Source organism: Chiloscyllium plagiosum, unplaced genomic scaffold (genome assembly GCF_037043375.1).
Source record: "Chiloscyllium plagiosum isolate Xiang-an unplaced genomic scaffold, Cpla_swu_hap1 HiC_scaffold_18, whole genome shotgun sequence".
NCBI classification, from domain to species: domain Eukaryota; kingdom Metazoa; phylum Chordata; class Chondrichthyes; order Orectolobiformes; family Hemiscylliidae; genus Chiloscyllium; species Chiloscyllium plagiosum.
This window is the reverse complement of record NW_028270156.1, coordinates 15,623,882-15,641,687: the sequence shown is the minus strand read 5'-3', so window position 1 is coordinate 15,641,687 and position 17,806 is coordinate 15,623,882. Positions and strand designations below refer to the sequence as shown.

General features: G+C 41.7%; 1 protein-coding gene across 2 annotated transcripts in view; it reads left to right on the top strand.

Annotated features, from left to right (window-relative positions):
• The first annotated feature begins 1,297 nt into the window (after nucleotides 1-1,297).
• ckap5 (cytoskeleton associated protein 5) overlaps nucleotides 1,298-17,806 on the top strand; it is a 119,562-nt gene continuing 103,053 nt past the window's right edge. Inside the window, exons 1-2 of one of the 2 annotated variants that reach the window (XM_087996318.1) lie at nucleotides 1,298-1,434; nucleotides 16,959-17,048. In XM_087996318.1, the coding sequence (XP_087852444.1) occupies nucleotides 16,992-17,048 (57 nt within the window). In that variant the 5' untranslated portion in view covers nucleotides 1,298-1,434; nucleotides 16,959-16,991. Of the gene's footprint in view, nucleotides 1,467-16,958; nucleotides 17,049-17,806 lie in introns of both variants that reach the window. The other variant, XM_043705459.2, reaches the window with a different exon arrangement.

Below are 17,806 nucleotides of genomic sequence, written 5' to 3'. Positions count from 1 at the left end.
TGACCTCTCCGCCCCCACCCCACTCCGGCCTATCACCCTCACCTTGACCTCCCTCCACCTATCGCAATTCCAACGCCCCTTCCCCAAGTTCCTCCTCCCTACTTTTTATCTTAGCCTGCTGGACACACTTTCCTCATTCCTGAAGAAGGGCTTATGCCCAAAATGTTGATTCTTCTGTTCCTTGGATGCTGCCTAACCTGCTGCGCTTTTCCAGCAACACATTTTCAGCTGCTGCAAGTAATAGATTGTTTTCTTTATAAACATGAGCTGACATTCTTCAGTTTAAAATTTTGACATTCACTGGCACCAGCTTCGATAACACTCAGTTCACTCTTTAACAAATAACAGACAGGTTCCTGGCTCTTAGGTCAAAATACATTTTCCATTGCAGCTATTTCACTGAGATTAATTAGTCATCCCAAATCTTATTTTGACTGAAATGTCTAAAATTCTTCCTCAGAGGCAGCTCCCTCAGGAACGGGGATGGTTTGCTCCCATTCACGTTGGATGGGCTTGGAAATTTATTGTGAAGTCCATTACACATTTGACTGCTGCATATGGGCCAGGCTGTGAATGATGTGACCATTTAGATTCATCAAGGGTCTTCCCCTTTGTTTACTGAGCAGTTGGCTTTACTGTACTGTCCAAACATTCAGCTACCATGATCTTACCCCACCAACCAACCAACCAACCCTGACCAGCAGGCAGAACTAGGTACTACAGCCCAGAAAGATGACCATTTAACCAACTCAATAGACGCAAGGCAGAATAAACTCTAACTTTCCACAGGGACTACACAAGCGCTGGAGGGGAGAGGGGGATTTGAGGGAGACGATTTTGGTGCCGTTTTATCAGATGCATTTTCCAATAGATTTCGAAACAACCGGCCAGATATTTCCTCCACATTCGCCGTCAAGTTCGATTCCCCCCTCAACCTCCAACGGTGAGCCGCAGAGACAAAACTGCTCCTATCCCCATGAACAAAGAGAAAGCACTTTTAAAAAGACGATAGGAACCAACGGTCGGCGCTCGCAAGGCCGGCCGCCCAAACCATCAAACAATATCCCGCCCCCGGAACCCCGCTGCTGCTGGTCACCTCCCAGGGGCGCCTCGTATTCCTATTGGTTAGTCGAACTATCAATCCCCATGTCCTGCCGTCTTACGCGGGCAGCAGGTGGATTTGAATCTGACCAATGGAAGAGGAGGTTACAGAATTGCTTGGTGACCAATCGGGTGGAGCGTTGCTCGTGCGGGTGGGTGTGTGAGGGGGCAGGCTGGCGGGGGGAGGGGAAACCGATAATTTCAAACGCGCGTCCCCACTAACGGTCCCGTTCAACGGCGAAGGGCGCTTTTGTTGTTTTTTCAATTAAAAAGCGGGTGGCACCCTCGGAACGGCGATCGTTTCACCCTGTAAGGCTGGCTGTAATCGGATCGGTAAGGCCGAAGCGAGCGAGGGGAAAGAAACGGTTTGTTGTTTATTCTCCTGTCTCGGTATTTATGAAATAAATTGAAGCGTCACAGAGAAAGGTGCACTCCATTTTCTCCTCTTCTGGCGTGCGGGGCTGGACAATGAAGCGGGGGGCGGGGGTTGTCGGTGCTGCCTTTCTCCCTCCCCGGGCCTAGGGTTCTGGAAGTCTGGTAGCGAGCCCCTTGTCTGGCGAGCTCGGTTTGAGAGGCCGGGCGAGTGGTGGTCGTGGTGGGGGAGGGGCTGGAGGCCCCGCCTTACCTGGGGGGGATGGGGGTGGTCGACCTCCTTTAACCTCCCCCAATCTTTTTTTCCCCAAAAGTATTGATGTGTTTCACGAAAGACTGAAGAGCTGGACTATTCGGTGGGAGGGATGTTGATGAGAGCATTCCATCATCATCATCGCCAACCTTTCTCCTCTCCTTTCCGCACCCCTCACCACTTAGATGCAGGTTTATTTCCTTTTAGGCAGAAGGAGACGAGCTTTTATTGCCTTATTTCGCACCGCTGCTCACCTCTTCAGGCTTCCCGAGAGCCGCTTGAAGCCTTCAGGGGTATTGGATGGAAAGGTTGGGGAGAAATCTGGAGCTACTGCCCCTCTGGGATGGGAAGATGTGGGACCCATGGTCTTTCATGGTATCCTCGGATTCGCATACTGATTCATTTTTTGTTTAGAAATGAAGAATGTTTCTATCCCAGCGTTTTTCCTCTTGCTTTTAGATCCCCCTTCCTTTCCAGGGTGCCTATTGTTTAAAGGGCCTGGTTCAGACCATTGTGCGTACTCCCCAGTCCTTCTCATGGGATGGCAACAGCGCAGTCATGCGGTTTCCACCGCTCCAAAATAAATGACTTACAGTATTTGCATATGATGGTTTAAAAATAACGTTGACATCGTAACCAGGTAATTCTTGCCGCACTTCTGAGCTGCGCTACCTTGACCTCTCCCTATGCCAACATGCGTACATTTACACCCAAATTGAAATGTGACATGAGGACGCATTTTAAGCCGCACCTGGTAATCTGCAACGCCTTACAATGTTGGTTATAGTTCATCATGAATTTGTTTTGATTCGCAGCATTTTTTTTGTTGTATGTGGATCACTAAGAGGTGAATACCATTTGAGTAACATCTGAGTCAGATAATTTTGGGGGGGAATTCTTTTAATTGTTTTGGCTTCAGTAGATAAATATTTAATGCTTCAACGTCCAAAGGCGCAGTGAGCCTTGACATGTAAGTACTATGCTTAACTGGCTAGAGTTTTTATTATACAACGCTTTCATTAATAGTGTTGATCTCTTAATGTGTTGAATAAATGTTACTCGCCATTTATTTGTAGTTACTAGTAAACTTTTTCAGACAAGATTCTGTCAATAACCATGCAAGAAGTGCATTGCCTTCTGCATCTAGGGCCTTCCCCTTTTATCAAATTCAAATAATTGTTCGTGAGAAGTGTGGAATCTGAACCAGGAAGTATAAATTTGAAATCAGAGTCCAGTCAGGCAAAGGAAGCAAAATAGTTGAAGGGCTAGAAATGGATTGATAGAGGTAAATATTTCAATTAATTTGCCCTGTGGGACTATTCTAGGGTTTTAACATATTTTGATTTCTTTTTGAAGTTTAGTCAAAAAGAATGCTAAATGTAAAATTCATCATTAATTGTAATTGTAGTTTCTTTCATTGTTTGCCCACCTTGGGTCTTTAATGTTTTGCTAGTATAAATACAGGATTTTGCTAACACAAAGTAGAATCCAGTATTCCTTTTACTGCGCATTGAGCTCAGGGAATTCACTGAGAAAGGGAGAGGTTTTTTAAAATAGTTGTCAGAGAAGGAATGGGAGAGGGCTGAGTATTTATGAATAAAAAGGTATTAATTAAAATTAATAGTTTAAACAAAATGACTACATGATTATAAAAACAAGAACAGACACGCAACAAAGTGCAGAAATGCATTTATCTGATATTCCACAGTTGTGGGATCAGATATTAGAGAGGCTACAGAAAGGATTTAGAAGGAAGTTATGATAACAGTGTGAAATAATTGGGAAGGCTTGGTTTGTTTTAGTTCAACTTGAGAAGATTGGAGGGTAGTGGGGTACCTGTTCTAAGATAGAATAGGTAGGAATCCCCAATTACCTTTAGGTGAAACCTTTGTCACCAGAGGCATGGATTTAATTAAAGGTTTAAGGATTTGTAGTGAAAACTTTTGCCCAGAGTGGTATTGGCATTCACCCTTGATTTCTCTCTCCACGTTCTTGGTTGCAACAATGGTTTATGATTTTTTTTTTGCATGTGGCTATGTTTCTCTACAAGGAAAATGTAGTTAACTATTTTTGCTAAAGTTATGAGGAGCCAATTATAAGGGTTTCTTGAGTGAACAAAAGCACTTGTGCTAACCCAAAAAAACTAACTGCATTGAGTATGCAGCTTCCATGCAGTCACATATCCGATGTTTCCTTTAAATCTGGATTTTGTGGCACCTATTGGAAACTGATGTGCCTGTACAGTTTGTTGTGCTTGGCTGTGCAGTTTAGAGGAAATGTTTCACTTGTGCATAATTGCACATTTTTAATGGGAGATAAAGAGCATGCATTTTAGTGACTTTGGTATCCTTGAGGTATAAGGTCTTAACTGAAGATCGCATTTGGTTTGTTGGTTTTGGGAATGTAATAAATTTTAGTGATATCTTTAAATTCTTGGTTCTGTTAATAAGTTGAATATGCAATTGAAATACCACTGACCACAGACCAAAAGTTGAAAAGTGAGATTTTGCTGGATGGCTCCTTGATGTGTATGGACTGGACCAGACCAAACCCCCTCGAAATCTATCATGGAGAAAACCTCGACCTTGATTTTTCTTACTTTAAAGGCCAGTGCCAAGCGTTGCATTCTAGATGCAATTCAGTTGGTCAATCTATGAGGCTTCAAGCAAAACACGCTTTATTCGTACGCTATAGTTAAAAATACAAACAAAAGAAAGAAATATTGGAATAACTTAACTCTGTTGGAAAACTTGACAATGTAAGATTATTTAACTATCGAGTTTTGAGAAGATTTGTAGCTCAGGTTGAGATTCTGGAATGTAGGTTTGCTCGCTGAACCTTCCAGCTCAGCGAACAAACCTACATCCATTATTTAACTATGAAATATCAACTGTTCTGATGTATTAACATCCTTTAAAGGACACCCTTGGCAAAGGCAAATTCAGTCAATAGATTGTCTCCCATGCAATCCAGGAGGAACCAATATCAACACAAAGTAGTTTGCCCCACTGGGGGCAAACTACTACAGTCCATTGCTTTTCCTGCCACCAAATTCCTGCATCGTCCTTATCAAAGTCACAACAATGTCTTGGCAATTATAGTCTCTTGCCCTGACACACACGTTGATTTTTAACTTAAATGACTGCAAAAATAAGCTCTATCTAAACATTACTAGCAGCATAAATGTTGAAATGTTACAATGCTGGCATTATACTTAAGATCTCCTGCATTTTGGAACATTTTTGTTGATGATTATTCAACTATCTGGAGAAAAAAAACACCCATTACATCTTTCTATCTTTTATCTTGCAGCATACAGCAGCAATACCCATGTCACTTTCATTGATATCTACCTTGAATGGCTTTGCGTAATTAGATGTAGCTATAACAGGTTTCAGGTTATAATATTCCCTGTCTACTGAAACTTTCTGCAGTTCTTCATCAAGTCCGTGGAGCAACAACATTTGGAAGTTCATACCAAATTTTAACAATCAAAGCCACTCAGTCCCAGGAATTGTAGTACTTTAGTATGGGGAAAGTCCCCAATAATCTGTTTTCACATCCCATGGAGCCATTTGTCCATGTTAGAAGATATCGACTGTAGGGAAATAGATAGTGACATCTTGCAAAATGTCCATTTTACAGAGGAGGAAATGCTGGATGTCTTGAAACAGCTGAAGGTGGATAAATCCCCAGGACCTGATCAGGTGTACCCTAGAACTCTGTGGGAAGCTAGAGATGTGACTGCTGGGCCTCTTGCTGAGATATTTGTATCATCGATGGTCATAGGTGAGGTGCCGGAAGACTGGAGGTTGTCTAACGTGGTGCCACTGTTTAAGAAGGGTGGTAAGGACAAGCCAGGGAACTATAGACCTGTGAGCCTGACGTCGGTTGTGGGCAAGTTTAGACTAGATTAGATTACATTATAGTGTGGAAACAGGCCCTTCGGCCCAACAAGTCCACACCGATCTGCCGAAGCGCAACCCACCCATACCCTTACATTTACCCCTTATCTAACACTACGGGCAATTTAGCATGGCCAATTCACCTTACCTGCACATCTTTGGACTGAGAGGAAACCGGATCACCCGGAGGAAACCCACGCAGACACAGAGAGAACATGCAAACTCCACACAGTCAGTCGCCTGAGGTGGGAATTGAACCCGGGTCTCTGGCACTGAGGCAGCAGTGCTAACCACTGTGCCACCGTGCCGCCCATGGTGTTGGAGGGAATCCTGAGGGACAGGATGTACGTGTATTTGGAAAGGCAAGGACTAATTAGGGATAGTCAACATGGCTTTGTGTGTGAGAAATCATGTCTCTCAAACTTTATTGAGTTTTTTGAGGAAGTAACAAAGAGGATTGATGAGGGCAGAGTGGTAGATGTGATCTATGGACTTCAGTAAGGCGTTTGACAAGGTTCCCCATGGGAGACTGATTAGCAAGGCTAGATCTCACAGAATACAGGGAGAACTAGTCATTTGGATACTGAACTGGCTCAAAGGTAGAAGACAGAGGGTGGTGCTGGAGGGTTGTTTTTCAGACTGGAGGCCTGTGACCAGTGGAGTGCTACAAGGATCAGTGCTCGGTCCTCTACTTTTCATCATTTACATAAATTATTTGGATGCAAGCATAAGAGGTACAGTTCGTAAGTTTGCAGATGACACCAAAATTGGAGGTGTAGTGGACAGCAAAGAGGGCTACATCGGATTACAACAGGATCTTGACCAGATGGGCCAATGGGCTAAGAAGTGTCAGATGGAATTTAATTCAGATAAATGTGAGGTGCTGCATTTTGGGAAAGCAAATTTTAGCAGGACTTGTACACTTAATGGTAAGGTCCTGGATAGTGTTGCTGAACATAGAGACTTTGGAGTGCAGGTTCATAGCTCCTTGAAAGTGGAGTCGCAGGTAGACAGGATAGTGAAGAAGGCGTTTGGTATGCTTTCTTTTATTGGTCAGAGTATTGAGTACAGGAGTTGGGAGGTCATGTTGCAGCTGTACAGGACATTGGTTAGGCCACTGTTGGAATATTGCGTGCAATTCTGGTCTCCTTCCTATCGGAAAGATGTTGTGAAACTTGAAAGGGTTCAGAAAAGATTTACAAGGATGTTGCCAGGGTTGGAGGATTTGAGCTATGGGGAGAGGCTGAACAGGCTGGGTCTGTTTTCCCTGGAGCGTCGGAGGCTGAGGGGTGACCTTGTAGAGGTTTACAAAATTATGAGGGGCATGGATAGGATAAATAGACAGTCTTTTCCCTGGGGTCGGGGAGTCCAGAACTAGAGGGCATAGGTTTAGGGTGAGAGGGGAAAGATATAAAAGAGACCTAAGGGGCAACTTTTTTACACAAGGTGGCATGTGTATGGAATGAGCTGCCAAAGGAAGTGGTGGAGGCTGGTACAATTGCAACATTTAAAAGGCATTTGGATGGGTATATGAATAGGAAAGGTTTTGAGGGATATGGGCCGGGTGCTGGCAGGTGGGACTAGATTGGGTTGGGATATCTAGTTGGCATGGACGGGTTGGACCGAAGGGTCTGTTTCCATGCTGTACATCTCTGACTCTGTGTCCAGTGACTTGATCCAGTAACATGAATTGAGCTTTTGCGAACTCACTCTTAGTCAAATTTGTTGCCAACCCTGTTTCCTGAAGTCGATTGAACAATTCCAGTATTTCTCCAAATGTTCCTTCTATGTGTGATTTAAGCCACCTACACAATTTGATAATCCAAACTGACTATTGGTTAATCTTTGAAATGTGGCTGGCACATTTTTCATACCAAACAACATGACTTTAAAGTGGTACAGTCTCGGTGTCACAAAAGCAGAATTTCCAATTACCCTTTCAGATAAAAGTAACTACCAACATCCTCTGAATAAGTCCAACTTTGAAATGTAACTTGCTTGTCCCACCTTCTTAACACAGTCTTTCAAACATGGAATAAGCTACGAGTCAGATTTTGTAACTACATTGACTTTGTGATAGGCTCACTCAGTCCTTGGGTTCCATGTGATTTTGGCACCATTACTATGGTTAAACTCCATTTGCTGCAACTCACTTCAATTTTATTGTCTCAGCATTCATCCAATCTCTTTGAACCTGTACCAACTTTAGAGCGTTAAGTCTGAAAGGGTGTTGCTTAATCCTACATCTTGCCTAATTAGATTAGTACTTCCCAACTTCTTCCCACGCATATCCCCATGTGATTTGTAATAACTCTTTTAGGTCACTTCGATTTTCTTTTGGAAGGTAACTTATCCCCGTTTTTGAGAACTTCCTCAATGTCCAGTTTAATTTAGTGTCCAGTTCAGGTTCCTCTGAACTTGCTTTTTTGCTGTGTTTTGTAATCAGTAACACATTCTCTTTTTGTTTCCTTTCCTATCAAAATACTGCTTGAGCATATTCACGTGACAAATTTCTTTCCATTTGGCATTTTTGCTAAATAATTCATCTCTGATTAAATTTCCTTTCAATTTGATCAGGCCCAGTAAACCTTACCTTTTAAAGGTTCATGCACTATTGGGAGTAACACTAACGCTTTATTTCCTCAAACAAAATGTAGAATTTTTGATTTATTCTCTGCCTGTTACATGCTGTGCTATGTTTGAATGTCAGCTAGTCACCTCATGCATTCTGTTTAATCTTTCCCTGAAGTTTGACATATGGTGCAAATACGTGGTCTCTGAACTCTGACTCACCAATTTCTTGTCAATTAATTTCAGTGGTCCTTGCACCTCATGTCCAAAAACTAATTTGTATGGACTAAATTTAGTTGATTGATTATGTGCATCCTTAATTGCAAAAAGTACAAATGGAATACTTTTACCCAATCCTCTGGATAGTCAACATGGTCCTTAGAACAGTGGCAAACTTTAATGTTCACTGCGATTCTGGATGTTATGCAGTGGATATGAATTGTTTTATTCCTAAGCATGCATAAACTTTGTAAAATTTGACCCCTGATCTGATTGTATTTCTGTGGACAGTCATTATCTAATGAAAGTTTGAGTAACTCTTCTACAGTCCTTTTTAACTGTGATACTGCTTGATAGAATGGCCTCTGGAACTCAGTAGACACATCACTATTGTCAAAAAAATACTGATTCCAATGTTTTAGGAGAAGTTCTACACAATCAAGACTTGCAAAAAGTTTCTCAAATGTGAGAATGGTATTAAGTGTGCTGGTTTTATCGCGACATAAGGTTTTCCAATTATCTATCATGTATGACATGTCTGGCAAAAGTCAAATACATCCTTGTGCATTCCAGGCCAATAAAAACGTTTTTGAATTTTGGCTTGAATTTTCCTTCTAAATGACCTATTGGTAGTTCACGTGCTACTTGCAACATCACCTTTCTATAACCGACTGGTATAAACTCGTCAAGCTTTCACACTAACAAAAGCTTGATGAACATCTGCCCATTTCTGATTTCCCGGAATGCATGATGGTGTCCATTTCCTCCTCTTTGCTACTTTTATTTAGCCCTGAGACTGAACTGTTAGCGTGGGAACAGTGTGTTGAAGTAACAGGCAAGTGGAAGATCAGGGTCATTTTTATGGACAGATTATAGGCGTCCCACAAAGTGGTCATCCAGTCTCCATCTCACCTCCCCGATGTAGAGGAGACAGCGTTGTGAGCAGTGGATACAGTAGATGACGTTGAATGAAGTGCAGGTAAATCACTCCTCCTTCCAGGAGGCGTGTTTAAGGCCTATGGAAAGAATCAAATTTCCTGAGGTTTTGGGAATCTCTGGAAGATGCTAGGCTGGATCATCTATACTTGCAGCTAAAAATTATTGTGGATTTTTCTCTTTTACACTGCTTGTTGGTTTGTCATCATGGAGGATGAAACATTGTTGAAGATTCTTCCAGTAATTTGTTCAGTTACTATCACCAGTCATGATGTGGCAGGTCTGCAGTGCTTATATCTGATCTGTTAGTTGTGGTATTGTGACATTGTTAATCTTCTCCTGCTGTTTGGCATGCAAACAATTCTGTGTTGTAGTTACACCAGGTTGACACCTGTTTTTAGATATGCCTAGTGCCACTCCTGACCTACCCTCCTGCAATCTTCTTTGAACCAGGGTTGATCCCTGGTAATGTAGAGTGGGATATATACTGGGCCATAGGATTGTAAATTTGTCGTTCAGTACAATTCTGCCACAGCATCTTCGGCTTGCCTTTTCTTGAGTTGTGAAATCAGTTTGGAATCTATCCCGTTTAGCATTGTGATTGTGTCATAGAACGCTGGAGCATTTCCTCATTGTGAAGATGGGACTCAGCTGAAGAAAAAAGGGTAAATGGTAATTAACAGGGTTCTTTCTTATTCAGATTTGATTGGATACCATGAGACTTCATGAGATTTGAATCTTATGTTGAGTAGGGCATCTCCCTGCTAACACCATACCATTGTGCTGCCACGTCTGCTAGATCTGTTTGTGGAAACGTGAAATATCGCTATCTGAAATGTTTAAAGAATTGGTACAAAGATAAGAATTTCTATTAAAGTTCAGTTGTGTTGTGCTGTTGATGTAACACACTAATTCCTAGAAAACGTGTGTGTAAATTACAGCTTGAATTAAAATGTTTTTTTAAGATTAGGTTAGATTACTTGCAGTGTGGAAACAGGCCCTTCTGCCCAACAAGTCCACACCGACCCGCCGAAGCGCAACCCACCCACAACCATTCCCCTACATTTACCCCTTCCTCTAACACTATGGGCAATTTAGCATGGCCAATACACCTGACCTGCACATCTTTGGACTGTGGGAGGAAACCGGAGGAAACCCACGCAGACACGGGGAGAATGTGCAAACTCCACACACAGTCGCCTGAGGCGGGAATTGAACCTGGGTCTCTGGCGCTGTGAGGTAGCAGTACTAACCACTGTGCTACCGTGCCGCCACAATTGTTGTTAAACTGTTACCTGTATGGGACACTTTATTTTTGAAACAGTTCTTGAGATTTATTTTTCCCATTTCAACTATATTATCACATGTTCAAAACATTGAAGATGCAATGTATGCCGCTGTTATTGTTTTCTATATTTTCTCAACTGCTTTATATTAGATTCCCTACAGTGTGGAAACAGGCTCTTCAGCCCAACCAGTCCACATCGACCTTCTGAAGAGTAACCCACCCAGACTCATTTCTCTCTGACTAATGCACCTAACACTATGGGCAATTTAGCATGGCTAATTCACCTGACCTGCACATCTTTGGTATGTGGGAGGAAACCGGAGCACCCGGAGGAAACCCACGCAGACACAGGGAGAATGTGCAAGCTCCACACACAGTCGCCTGAGGCTGGAAGCCAACCTGGGACTCTGGTGCTGTGAGGCAGTAGTGCTAACCACTGAGCCACCGTGCCGCCCATTATTTTGGACATCTTCTAAAAAGATGCATTTCATGCATAAAAATGCAGCCTCTCTAATCTGCAAACCTATGTGGGTCACATTGCTTCACTTCTATTCAAATCCTTTATTAGAAAATAACATCAGTATGTGGATCAGACTACAGTAGGGGTGATTTTAAAATGCTGGGTCCCTAAAGAAACAAATGCAATTTTTGTATTGGTTGGTAGTGAGGGTGTTTAGTATGGTCTGAAAATAGATTCATTTGGGATGGGTAAATCAAGGTTGAATAACCTTCCTTATTAAGAATTTGCAATCTTCAGTAGTTCACAGCAAGACGACTCATATGCCTTGATACTTATGCATAGCATTGTGCTTTGTCTTCAGATCACTAATCTGCTCTGTTCTGTGTTCCCTAGCGCATGTGACCCCTGATACAACTTGTTATTCAGTTGGTGAATTTTATAATAAATGTTTGAAGAAAATTGATGCATGGGAGAATTTTTTTCTCCGTAATGATCCTTTTTAGAGTTTAAGTTTCACGAGTAATGTCTTGTACCCTCAGACATCTTGGGGAAAATCCAGAAGTGTTGTCCTTGGTGTATTCTCTGATTGTTTAAATGTAGTACCTTGCAAACCTGCAGTCACAGAAGCTCCTTCCATCTGTGTTTTGTCAAAGCTCCTTGTTACTGTACCCACCATTCTTGTTGCACAGCCGCATTTAGTTACCAGATCATTCATAGTCTTGGCATTCTTTTTAAAGCAGCTCATGGTGCTTGGTTACTTATAGAAACTTTAGAATGGTAATCAAACTGAGAGAGTTAAATGAGTTAAAATAGTGTTCTACATACTAGATTAATGAAGTTTAGGCCATAAGACACAGGAGTGGAAGCAAAACCATTCGGCCCATGGAGTCCACTTTGCCATTTAATCATAGCTGATGAGTGTTTCAATTCTACTTAACAGCACTCTTTCCTCCTAGCCCTTAAATTCTTGATCTCGCAAGGAATTATCAATTTTTGCCGTGAAGGCATCCAACATCCCGGCCTCCACTGCGCTTTGTGGCAATGAATTCCACAGGCCCACCACACTCTGGCTGAAGAAATGTCTCCTCATTACTGTTCTAAATTGAACCTCTCTAACTTTAAAGCTGTGCCCAAGGATCCTAGTCTCCCCGAGCAGAAACAACTTCCCAGCGTCCGCCCCTTCTAAGCCATGCGTTATCTTGTAAGTTTCTATTAGATCTCCCCTGAACCTTCTAAACTCTAATGAATACCATCCCAGGATCCTCAGCCGATCATCATCTGTTAAGCCTACCATTCCATGGATCATCCATGTGAATCTCCACTGGACATGCTCCAATGCCAGTATGTCCTTCCTTAGGTGTGGGGCCCACAACTGGACACTATTCTAAATGGGGCCCAATAAGACCTTTATAAAGTCTCAAAAGCACATCGCTGCTTTTATATTCCAACCCTCTTGAGATAAATGAAAACATTACATTTGCTTTTTTAATCACAAACTCAACCTGCAAATCAACATTGAGAGAATCCTGGACTAGCACTTCTGGATCCCTTTGTATTTTGGCTTTATGAATTTTCTGTTGAAACTTTATTGCTGGAACAGCACAGCAGGTCAGGCAGCATCCAGGGAACAGGAGATTTGACGTTTCGGGCACAGGCCCTTCTTCCTGAAGAAGGGCCTGTGCCCGAAACGTCGAATCTCCTGTTCCCTGGATGCTGCCTGACCTGCTGTGCTGTTCCAGCAATAAAGTTTCAACTTTGATCTCCAGCATCTGCAGACCTCACTTTCTCCTCCTTTATGAATTTTCTCTCTGTTTTAAAAAAAAAGTCAATGCCTGTATTCTTTTTTTTACCAAAGTGCAAAACCTCATGCTTGCTCACGTTGAATTTCATCAGCCATTTCCTGGACCACTCTCCTAAACTGTCTAAATCTTCCTGCAGCCTCCCCACCACCTCAGTACTACCTGCCTGTCCACTTAACTTTGTATCATCGAACTTGGCCAGAATGCCGCCATCCCTTCATCCAGATCATTAATATATAAAATGAACAGCTGCAGCCCAAACACTGAATCCTGCAGGTCCTCACTTGTCACCAGCTGCCCTTCCAAAAAAGAACCTTTTTATCCCAACTCTCTGCCTTCTGTCAGACACCCAATCTTCAATCCATGCCAGTAGCTCACCTCGAACACATGGGCCATAACCTTACTCAGCAGCCTCCCGTGAGGCACCTTTTATCAAAGGCCTTTTGGAAGTCTAGGTAGATTACATCCACTGGGTTTCCCTGGTCTAACCTACTTGTTCCCTCTTCAAAAAATTCTAGCAGGTTTGTAAGGCACAACCTCCCCTTACTAAATCCATGCTGACTTGTTCTAATCTGACCCTGCACTTCCAAGAATTTAGGAATCTCATCCTTAACTATGGATTCTAGAATTTTACCTACAACCAAGGCTTGGCTAATCGGCCTATAATTTTCTATCTTTTGTCGATCCTTTCTTGAACAAGGGGTTGCAACAGCAATTTTCCAACCATCTGGGACTTTCCTGACTCCAGTGATTTTTATTTTTAAGATCACAGTCAGAGCCTCTGCTATTTCCTCAGCCATACGTCTCTCAAAATTCTAGAATATAGCCCGTTGGGGCCAGGAGATTTATTGATTTTTAGACCTTTTAAGCTTTTCTAGCACTTTCTTTTTTGTAATGGCTACCATACTCAATTCTGCCCCTGACTCTCCTTAATTGTTGAGATATTACTCATGTCTTCCACTGTGAAGACTGACAAAGTACTTAAGTTCTTCAACTATTTCCTTATCTCCCAGCACTACCCTGCATCAATTTGGAGTGACCTCATTTCTACTTCTGCCTCTTGTTTGTTTCTTAGTATTGAAAGAAACTTTTCCTATAATTTCTAATATTACTGGCTAGCTTACCTTCATATTGGATCCTCTCATTCCTTATTTCTTTCTTTGTTGTCCTCTGTTTGTTTTTTGTAGCCTTCCCAATCTTCTGATTTCCCAGTGCTCTTGGCCACTTTATAGGTTCTGTCTTTTTCTTTGATACGTTTTCTGACTTCCTTTATCAATCCTGGCTCTATAACCAGTCCCTGGATAATCCATCTTTTTTTTGGGATGTATCTTTGTATTGTGTCCTCAATTACACCCAGAAACTCCTGCCATTGTTGCTCTGTCTTTTCCCCCCCAGGCTCTGCTTCCAGTCGATAGTAAAGTTGGCATATATTCAAAGTATGATTTGGAGACACCAGTGTTGGACTGGGGTGTACAAAGTTAAACCTGTTGGACTATAACCTGGTGTTGTCTGATTTTTATTTGGAAGCACTAGCTTTCGGAGTGCTGCTCCTTCATCAGGTGGTTGTCAAAGTATTTAAAATATCTTTGAAGTATTTTCTGCATGCGCAGGTATTCTGTTAGCATACATTTCTATCCCACCAAAAAAAATTATATACATTTCCCAGCTGTTTTGGGAGTCATGATATGCCAGTGAGAGGTTCAGCTTCATCTAGCTGAAAGGGCCATACATTGCAAACAGTTTGTTACTTTTCCAATGAGAAACAAATAGTGCTGTCAGCAGCATGTACCAAGTAAAACGGAAGATAATAGTAATGAGGTAAACAGCTCCAGCTGTGGCACTTATGAATGCAAAATGATTGGTGGCCAATCATTTCACTTTGTAGATGTTCCTGACAACCTTACGAAGCTCTGCTATCTTCAACTGAAACTTGCTTTTACAATGCTTTGTTTCATTTGCAATTCCTAAGCTAATGAAGTTGTTTGTTGTTTGTATGTGCAAGATTTATTAATCGATCAAAGCTTGTAAATGTACTAACTAATTCAAATTCCATCAGACAATCGTCCTCTTTCATTAAGTGTCTTAACGTTGACAGTTTATATCAATACTTGAAATTTCCCACTAGGTACAACCATTGACTGGAAACCCAACTGAGCTACTCAAAATTATTAGTTATTAATGTATTAGAGGCTGTGTATTCGCTGGTGTACAGTTAGCTTTTTTGGCAGTAATATCTGCAAGACACAAATCAGGAATTTGCTAAAATACTTTCCACTTGACTTGATAGGTGCTATTGGAATAACACAAACATGTGGGTGCAAAATGTGCACTAACATGAACTACTTCTGCACCTTTCATTTCCCACCAGTCCGAGTAAGGAAATGCAGTGGGAGCAGAGCACCTTCAAGTTTGCCACCCATGTTTCATGCTATCCTGACGCTTGTTTTATTGCATTACTTTTGTAAACTTTGTTTAAAATCCTAGATCCCCTCTTCAAAATAACTAAAAAATTTTCAAGTCCAATACTGAAGAACACTTTTTTAATGCTCTGAAACTCTTCCATTGCCTTGCTTTTGTCTACCATTGCAATTTCCATCTTATTCCATCTTTTCTTTTCAGTGCTGTTGTTCTCTAGATCATGTTCCTAAAGCTCTTGATCTTCGTCCTCTCAGATCATGGTTCACTGTGCTCAACTTCGCCTCCTTGCTTGATTTTCTGGTGTCCTGAGATGCTGTCCCAAAAGCTGAAACACCTGCCCTTTTAAAATAATTTTGCTTGGAGACCGCGTTCAGTACTGTTTGAATCATTTCCGCCTTTTTGTCTACTGTATCATCTAGACTGCCTGACTGGTGATCTGTCCTTCCCAGTAATAACATTCAGCATATTGCTCTTTGTTAATACAAAGAATAAAATGCCTGGGTTATTTAAAAGTTTGCTTCATCTCTTTGAAGTTCAGCAGATTGACAGGCTGCTGAAATGCTGCTTATTACAAAAATTATTTCTGGCCATTTAAGGTTGAAACCTGCAAGAGTAAACTGTTTGAAGCAAATTAATGTGACACTGTTCTGACCAGTGATTTAAATGTGTTTCAATTTTGGTGCTATATTACTTTGGAGATCCATGATGTGGAGTTACCAGTTTGGACTGGGATGGACAAAGTTTAAAAATCACACCTAGCTACCGGATGAAGGAGCAGCAGTTTGAAAGCTTGTACTTCCAAATAAACCTGAAGAAGGGCTTATGCCCGAAACGTCAATTCTCCTTCTCCTTTGATGCTGCCTGACCTGCGCTTTTCCAGCAACACATTTTTAAGCTCTGATCTCCAGCATCTGCAGTCCTCACTTTTTCCCTTCCAAATAAACCTGTTGGACTATAACCTGGTGTTGTGGTTTTTATGTGGAAATGCTTTGGGAATGTTTCTGAGCAATCAAATTGCTTTCAAAGCAAGATCAGGACAGATTTTGTTGCTGTCTAATATTTGGATATAGTTCTGTAGTTAGGCAATAAGATGTGGAGCAGAGGTATGCCATTTGGCTCATTGCATCTGCTCTGCCATTCAATGAGCTCATAACTGAGTTGATAATCAACTCTGCTTTCCTGCCTTATTTCAATAACCCTGATTCCCTGGTTAAAAATATGTCTCCACCTTCAATATACTCAATGGCCCAGTCTCAAATGCCTTCTATGGAAAAGAATTCTGTTGGGAATTTTTCTCATCTAGGAGAAAGTTTTCCTCATCTGTCTTAAATGAGCAGCATCTAATTCTGAGATTGCTCTGCATCTAAACGCAAGGGGAACCAACCTGTACCCTGTCAGGCCTCTTAACGGTTTTGCATTTCAATGATCTCTCAATCTGCTAAACTCCAAAGAAACAAGGCAAACCTGCTCAGTGTCTCCTCAAAATCCTTACATGTCTATGCTACTTTGAATTATGACTAAATGAGTGAGGAGGCAGCAAAAAATAATGGGGCCTTTATTCCAGCCAAATCTATGAAGTCCACCCATGTTGTATAGTGAAAAGTGGCTTGGATAATAATACCTGTTTATTTTCCAGGTTGCTGTTTACTGAGTACATTACATAAGCATCATGGGGGATGAATGCGAATGGATGAAATTGCCGATTGACCAGAAATGTGAGCATAAGGTAGGTGCCAGATTTTTCTTTAGTTACAAGTATTATTGGAATGATCGCCAAATATTTGTGGAGAATTAATTGAACATTCCACAAATCTGAGGTAGATATTTGTGGAAGACTGTTGCAATGGTTTTCATTGAATGCATTGCATCACATCAACTTCATAATTCAATTCCAGAAGGAGTCTAAAACTAGAAATGAGGGACTAGAATCTTTGAAGTTGTGTGGACAGTTGAAAAGGCATTTTTTTTTTTGAAAAGTGGAATCTTTGTGTTTAGCAAAGAAGGAGTAAATACAAAACTCGAAGTAGGAGATGGCATGGGGCAGGGTGACAGTAGGCACATGGACACAAGATGGCTGCTGAACCATAAATTGGCCACCTGCCACACAAGATGACTAACAGACCACAATATGGAGAGAAACGACAGAGTAAACAGAGAGACTGCCTGGGGCCACCAGAACACTAGCACAATGTACTCACAACCTAGTTCATTAGTTTAAAGCGGTTCAGGAGAGAATACGTATGAGTAGCGTATACTGCCCGCTGAAGTGTCTGGGTCCAGCTATCCATTTAATACGGACTTAATACAGAGTGATAATAGCCAAGGCTGCAGTAATAGTCCTCAGGAAGAGCAATTAGCGCCCATTATTACAGAAATGGACTTCGCACAGACATTGCAGCTGACAACATCTGTGTTGAAACTGACAATGACCGTGCTGAAATTAACAAAGGCTGCGCTGGGACTAGCAAAGACTGCACCGAAGCT